The sequence below is a fragment of the Lactuca sativa genome, chromosome 2 (genome assembly GCF_002870075.4).
Source record: "Lactuca sativa cultivar Salinas chromosome 2, Lsat_Salinas_v11, whole genome shotgun sequence".
In the NCBI taxonomy this organism is placed as follows: Eukaryota; Viridiplantae; Streptophyta; class Magnoliopsida; order Asterales; family Asteraceae; genus Lactuca; species Lactuca sativa.
Genome location: NC_056624.2, coordinates 213,506,695 through 213,514,738, shown reverse-complemented (window position 1 = coordinate 213,514,738; position 8,044 = coordinate 213,506,695). Strand labels below are relative to the sequence as shown.

Below are 8,044 nucleotides of genomic sequence, written 5' to 3'. Positions count from 1 at the left end.
GATCTGATTTACTTTCTATGAAATACGTGTTATGTGGGTGTGCCTCATCTGTTATGTGGAATATGTATTGAATGGAAATGATATACAGGTTTTAAACTATGTATGAAAATATATATTTTTATCTACTAATATGTTGGGTAGAACATGGGTAGATAGTTGGTGTGTAATAAACAGATGAGAGGCCTCGATGTTGTTGTTGTTGTTGATCTAGTTATTCAGCGGAGTATGGATAACGACCATGGACTCTTTCTAGACAGTCTTGTGGAACGCTAGCAGGTTCATAACCTGTAGGTGTTGTGAAGGATGTGTTCACCGGTGTACTCTATCCCCCTCATGTTTGCCTTTAGGATATCTATTGTTGAGGAAACCCCTTAGCAGTGATGTCCGTCCCGATGAAAAATCTAGATTAGGTCCCTTGAGATAGATGTTATTTTAGGGACGTAAAGTGAGGATAACGGGAATGGGTAATCGGGATAGTGATTGGTTGGTGAAATTAAATATAACTTATTTATTGTGGGTTGAAAACCCTATATGCTCACCAGGCTCCCAAGCCTGACCCACTCAGTTTTATTTGTATTACAGGTAGTGGCGCGAGGGCATAAGATGGTTGAATCATCAAGTTGTTTTGTTTACAAGTCTGTATATGTATATATTTGTTGAATGACTTGTAATGTTATCGTTTATGCTTTATGGTCTGTATCGGAACATGACATCCCGAGTTTTGATTATATAATGAAAATGCATCTCTTGATGAAACGCTTTGATAAATATTATTTTATCATGTTTTGTTTTGGGAACAAATTCCGCAACTCTTTTAAATCAAAAGGATTTACTCTGAAATTATTTAAAAAAGCATAAATGAAAATCGGTCTTTTCTGGCCGTGATTTTGGGGATGTCACATGTTAGATCGGCAAGCACTTGGTGTGGTGCGTTTATCATTGCCAAAGAACGTTGCTTACAACATTGTCAATGAGAAGACAACTTATGGGTTGATTAAAGGGCTATCTAACATGTACGAGAAACCTTCAGCGACGAATAAGGTTCACTTGATTCAACAATTGGTAAATCTAAAGATGAAGGAAGGTGGCTCAGTGACTGATCATGTCAATGAATTTAATTCAATCTTGTCAAGGTTAACATCGGTTGAGATTAAATTTGAAGATGAAGTGCATGAACTGCTGCTATTATCATCATTACCCAAAAGTTGGCTAGAAACAGTGACAACAATCAACAGCTCAGCGGGAGGTGCCAAGCTGACATTCGAAAGCATACGCGACTCAATCCTTGGTGAGGATGTGCACAGACGAAGTGGTGGAGAATCCTCTAACAACCTTCTTAGTACTGAGGTAAAGAGGAAGGAATTCCAATAGAGGGGGTGGGGTAGAGGAAAATCAAAGTCGAGAAAGAGAGGTGTATCAAAAAATAGGAAGGGCATCACCTGTTGGAACTACAAAGAAAAGGGTCATTTCAGGAATCAATGTCCAAAGCCTGTTGCAGACAAAGGAAAGAATGAGATGAACATTGCATCAGACTCTAAAGGAGATGCTCTTATCTGTGCAGTTGAAAACTTAGTTGAATCATGGATCATGGATTCTGGTGCGTCATTTCATGCTAGTAATTCCAAAGATGTGATGCAAAATTTCAGGCAATACTAAGGAAATGTCAGACTGTCAGACAACACGAGCCTTGATATTACAGGTCTTGGGGATGTGGTCCTCAAGACTACTTTGGGTATGAAGTGGGATTTAAAGAATTTCAAGTTCATTTTAGACTTGAAAAGAATGTTGATATCAGTGGAGCTACTTGATGATGAAGGTCACCGTGCCACTTTTGATGATCATCAGTGGAAGGTGACAAAGGGACACTTGGTGGTTGCTGGAGGTCAGAAGCGGAGTACACTTTATATGGTGGAAGTTTCTGATGATGACACACATGCTATTGAAGAAGTTGGGGCATCCACTATATGTCACCAAAGACTTGGACATATGAGTGACAAAGACATGACGATGCTTGCCTCCAAAGAAAGAATTCTAGATCTGAAGAATGTAACAATAGGTTTTTGTGAGCCATATGTTATTGGAAAACAAAAGAAAGTTACTTTCGCAAAGATAGAACATCCACCCAAGACAGGGAAGTTGGAGCTTGTTTATTCAGATGTCTATGGTCCCACTTCAGTTGCTTCAGTGGGAGGATCTCGGTATTATGTTACTTTCATAGATGACTACACTAGGAAAGTTTGGGTCTATTTCTTGTAGCAAAAGTCTGAAGTTTTCAATGCTTTCAAGAAATGGAAAGTGATGGTTGAAAATGAAACTAACTTGAAAATCAAGTGTTTCTGATCCGATAATGGGGGCGAATACAGTAGCAATGAATTCGTTGATTTATGTGTTGAACATGGAATCAGGATGTAGACGCCCATTCTAGAAACATCTTAGTAGAATGGAGTAGCTGAGAGGATGAGCATAACGTTGAATGAAAGGGCGAAAAGCATGAGACTACATGCAGGTTTCCCAAGATATTTTGGGTAGATGAGGTCAACACAGCTGCATACCTAATCAATAGAGGACCCTCAGTTCCCATAGGGTTCAAGATTACAGAAGAAGAATGGAAAAGTTGTGAGGTTTCATTCAAGAACGTAAAGGTCTTCGGTTGTATCTCGTATGTAAAAGTCAATGACTCTGAGAGAGAAAAGCTAAAGGAAAATTCAAGAAAGTGCACCTTTATAGGCTATGGGTTGGACGACATGGGATACCGCTTCTGGGATAATGAGCACAAAAATGTTATCAGAAGTCAGGATGTAGTGTTCAATGAGAATACACTATACAAAGATGAACTTTATAGGGGCTCAAGCAGTAACAAACAACCAGAAAAAAAAGGAACAAGTTGAGTTAGAAGAAACTTCAGAAGCCGACATTATAAAACATGTCAATACTCCAGAGATAGGTGAAAGTTCAGGAAGCAGTGGGAACTCTGATGAAACAGGAAAGAGTGGGAGCATAAATGATAGTAATTTAGAGAATGAAGGTGTAGAAACTAAAACTCCTACTGTCTGTAGATCCACTAGAGTACAAAGGCCTCCAGTCAGGTATTCTCCTTCCGCAAAATTCTTGTTGCTGACTGAGAATAGCGATCTCGAGTCTTATCCAGAAGTCTTGAGGATGAAAGAATCCATATAGTGGAAGAAGGATATGGAAGAAGAATTAAGCTCACTTGACAAGAATCACACTTGGTCCTTTGTCAAGCTCCTAGCAGGGAAGAAAGCACTGCAAAACAAGTGGGTATTTCGGGTTAAGGATGAAATTGATGTCACCAAGAGATACAAGGCAAGGTTGGTAGTCAAGATTTTCCAACAAAAGAGGGAAGTTGATTATAATGCAATATTTTCTCTAGTTGTGAAGATGACTACAATCAGAATGGTTTTGGGAATTATGGCCTTTGAAGATCTCCATCTAGAGCAACTAGATGTGAAAACAACTTTTCTCCATGACAACCTTGAAGAATACATCTACATGGCACAACCAGAAGGTTTTCCCACAGTTGGCAAGGAAGATCTATAGTGCAAAATAAATAAAAGTCTATATGGTCTGAAGCAGGCTCCAAGGCAGTGGTACTTGAAGTTTGATAGCTTCATGTAAAGGAATGGGTACATCAGATGTGAGATGGATCACTACTATTATTTGAAGAAATTCAAGTCCTCTTATGTCATCCTATTGTTATATGTTGATGACTTGTTGATTGATGGATCCAACATGCAGGAGATCAACAAGCTAAAGAAGCAATTGTCCAGTGAGTTCGAGATAAAGGACTTAGGGATGCTAAACAAATATTAGGCATGAGTATAGCCATGGACAGAGTTACCGGTACACTAAAACTTTCACAAGACAAGTACATCAAGAAAGTTTTAGAAAGGTTCAGCATGGCAGATGCGAAAGCCAGAAGTACACCATTAGGGAGTCAATTGAGACTTACCTAGAAACAATCCCCCAAAATGGAATAAGACAGAGAATACATGGCTAAATTTCCCTATACATCTACAGTTGGTAGTTTAATGTATCCAATGGTATGCACCAGACCAGATATTGCTCATACAGTGGGAGTTGTGAGCAGATTCATGTCAAATCCATGAAGACAACATTGGGAAGGAGTGAAATGGTTGCTATGCTACTTAAAAGGAACATATGAGTGCTCCTTATGTTTTAGAAGAAAAGGAGTAGCTTTAAAAGGGTTTGGTGATGCTGACCTAGGTAGATGTGCATATTCAGGAAAGAGCACAATGGGTTAAGTGTTCACAAGTGGAGGTACAAAAATCAAATAGATGTCAAGGTTACAAAAGAGTGTTGCTCTTTCAACCATAGAAGCAGAATACATGGCATTTGCAAAAGCTGCCAAATAGCTCATATGGTTGAAGTGTTTTTTTGTCATAACTTGGAATGCAGTAGGAGGATTGTGTACTGCATTGTGACAAACAAAGTGCAATTCACTTAGTAAAGAATCCAGTATTTCACAATAAAACGACACACATTCAGATGAGGTATCATTTCATTCGAGGGTTAATCAATGAAGGAACTTTAAACTTGAAGAAAATCCTTAGAATGAAGAATCCAGCTGATATGTTCTCCAAGGTGGTTACCACTGAGAAGTTGAAGTTTTGCATGGCTTCAACTGGCCTTTCATAAGTTTGAAGAAACGGTCTCGGTAGATAGAGAGAGATAGATAGATAGATAGAGATAGAGAGGTAGTAATTTGAGGAATGGTAAAATTTGAATGGAAGATGAAATTGTTCAAGCCTTCAAGTGATAGATTGTTGGGGTATGAAGTCTTGTCCAAGATGGAGCACTTAGATAACAATGGAGCACTTGGGATTCATGGAGCATGTGGCAAAGGAACAGAACATTTGTGAAAGGAATGGATCATCTGACAAAGGAATGGATCAAGTGCCAAAGGAGCAGATCATACAAAAGGGGTTTGGGAGCACCTAGAAGAGGTTTGGAGTACTTGGGAGTGATATAGAGCAACAAGGGGACCTTGTTGCGCCATCTGCTGAATACTTGGGCCAAGAAGGATGATGTTATGCCAAGGGAACTCCTTCTTGCGCCAAGATACTCCCTCTTGCGCCATAGGGTATCCCTGTTGCGCCATGGAGTATGTTGTTGCGCCAAGAATAGCCTTGTTGTGCCTTGCATGTTATTATTGCGCCAAGATGGTGATGTTGCTCCAACATATATGCTCTTGTGCCACACTTGATCCTTCTTGTGCTATCTATATTCTTGTTGTGCCATGATGGCCCAAGATGGACGATCTTGGTCCTTGATGAGCCAAGTATGCTATGAAGTCCTCTATGATTCTCAATATGGAAGAATGTTATAGAAGACGTTGCATGGCAGAATATGATTGGTTGTCACCATTCATGGGCCTATGGGCCAATGGGCTTGGCCCATTAGGGTTTTAGGTTTGCTCCCTCAAGTATGAATAGGCTTACACCCCCATCATTGTAAATTTCTAGATTTCTATGAGAGCTCAAAGTGAGATACATATTTAAGTATTGTAATTGTTCTAGAAAGTTAATAAACTCCTCTCTCTATCGTATGCCCGTGGACGTAGGTCACATTGACCGAACCACGTTAAATATCATGGTCTTTTGATTCACATTTTTCAGAAGTTTTGTGAGTTTATAGAAGTTTGTGTTTTGATATTTGTCTGAAGTGCTTAACTTGTTTTGTTGTCACCTAACATACCTCATAAGGAGTCTAATGATGTTTACCATCAATAAACAGTAAACAAATAGCTAGGAGGACAATTACAGAAGTGAAATTACCAAAGTCTACAGAAAATTCGACTTCATCAATAATCATTTTGCATTTCATCAAATTCAGAAAGCAATGAAATTTGATGAGAATTATGAATCAGTTGATACATTTTTCATGATCGTTGAGAAATCTAGTGTCCATAACATCTAAAGGGACAACAGCCTACAACTATTCCCAAGAAGATGGATACAGTCATTATTGATGGAAACTTATAGCTTCTGCTTGCAATTCGATGACCATTAAAATCTATTGACCATTCCATTGAAGCACAAAATACGATTTTATTTGAAACTAGACAGACTACCCTTTTAAAGAGGGTCTTATTTAGAAACTAAACCTTAATACAATTCTTAAAAACAAATTTGAAAATAATAATGTGGTATATGGGCTAAAGAAAAGCCTAACTTAACATGGTTAGTGTTGTAACTTCCCAAAAATATGATCCAAAATTTTCATTTTTAATTTAAATAAAATGGTATTCCAAAAACATTATCCATACAACCCAAAAGAAAATAAGTATATCAAACATCAAAACAATCAGAGTGATATCTCAAAAGCGGAATCCATGTGGTTAATGTGATGCAGTCATCATGAGCTCTTCCCTTTGGAACCAGAAGTACCCGAAACATCAATTGAAAACCATAAGCACAAACCATAGCGAGTTCCCCAAACTACCCCATACCACACATAATAAATCACATACTGGGCCCGGCCCTCCATCAGTCTCGGCCCGACATTGAGCCCCTCTTGATATACATATATGTTATTCATAGGCCCCGCCTAACACAGGGCCCCACCCAATACACAAATACAATGCATATCATATAATCATGCTAACACATACACTGACCATAAAGAATAGCATACGATTCAATCATCGAGCCTCGCCCGGCATCGAGCCCCGCCCAGTATAATCAACAAGTGATTATAAAACTCACAAAGGTTGAGAAGCGCTCAACAAATAAACTTCTCGAATCTCCCCCTCGATGTGTGCCAAAAATGAAACCGTGAAAAACTTTCACAAAAAACAATCACGAAAAAGTCATCAAACAATTTCAATTTTTGTGAAAATTTTCGACTTTTGGGTGACAGTTGCAGAATTTCGAAAATCCGGGTAAAAATTGTCAATATCATAATTTTACAGGGACCTCTTATGCCTAAATAGCCTCAAATGCAAAACTTTACCCAAAATGTGAAACTTGGCATAAAGTGTCAATTCACATAAACTGTAAGGACTCGATACGTAAGTTCTCCCATTTCTCAGAATTTTTAGCCAAATTGCAAATGCCATTGATGAAAATTCAGGGATACAAAATGAAAATTCTTCATTCTTCACAAATTTTTACACCAATGTCAAATATGGGTGACATTTTCCATTTTCATTAAAAGTTCAGGGGTGTAAATTGAAAATGTTTGTTTTCTTCCCCAATTCACTAGATGAACATCAAATCCTAAAGTGTTCATCACACATCGAACCATCATACTCAACATATTCGAACACAAGTCGACTCAAAAATTAACTCCATAAGCATTCGATGTCGCAAGAAACCCATTCGACTCGACCCATTTACCTTCGACGTCGACATAACCAATCGATCCAAAATTATTCATGTTTGACCATCACACCCCAAAATCCATTCTCAGATGTGAAAGCATATATCGAACTTGCCTTCTACAAATCGAGCAACTCATTTGTCTCATGTCGAACCTGTGTGTTCGACATCACACCAATCAACCAGCACCAGTCGAAATACGTTCGACTCCAAGTGAGGAACTCTCGACCTCCAGGTGTTCGACTATCAAACTTCAAAAACATGTCGAACTCTACTCCAATCAATACCGTCGACTCCGAACAAACTGTTGTCGTTCCCAAGGCATTTAACATCCCTGATGCGAATGGCCAAAATCAGTCAAAATTAGTTTCACTCCAAGAAGTCAACTCCAAATCTATGCAAGTCATTGATATATGCGAACATTAACTGATTTCGCTTTCTTCTTACAACCATACACATCGAAATCAAAATTATCAAGCCTTTGATGTACTATTCAATTTTGATTCAAACTTAACACCTTACACCGCATAGTTGAACACGATAAACCATGTCATTTGACCCCAAGCTATTCGACCATGATCCCAAAACGAAATCCGGATCGTAACTGAAGACCGATTCGAACTCCAATCAGACAAATAACGAACCCATCATAATGTTTCAACTTCAAGCAAACTATTCCAAAC

The 8,044-nt window shown here is 38.6% G+C and overlaps 1 protein-coding gene across 1 annotated transcript; it reads left to right on the top strand.

Moving 5' to 3' along the window:
• Positions 1 to 900: 900 nt before the first annotated feature.
• On the top strand, positions 901 to 2,256 carry LOC111912216 (retrovirus-related Pol polyprotein from transposon TNT 1-94). Its single transcript, XM_023907939.1, has 3 exons — positions 901 to 1,347; positions 1,462 to 1,597; positions 1,700 to 2,256. The coding sequence occupies exons 1-3, from the start codon at positions 901 to 903 to the stop codon at positions 2,254 to 2,256; spliced, it is 1,140 nt and encodes a 379-aa protein (XP_023763707.1).
• The last annotated feature ends 5,788 nt before the right edge of the window (positions 2,257 to 8,044 follow it).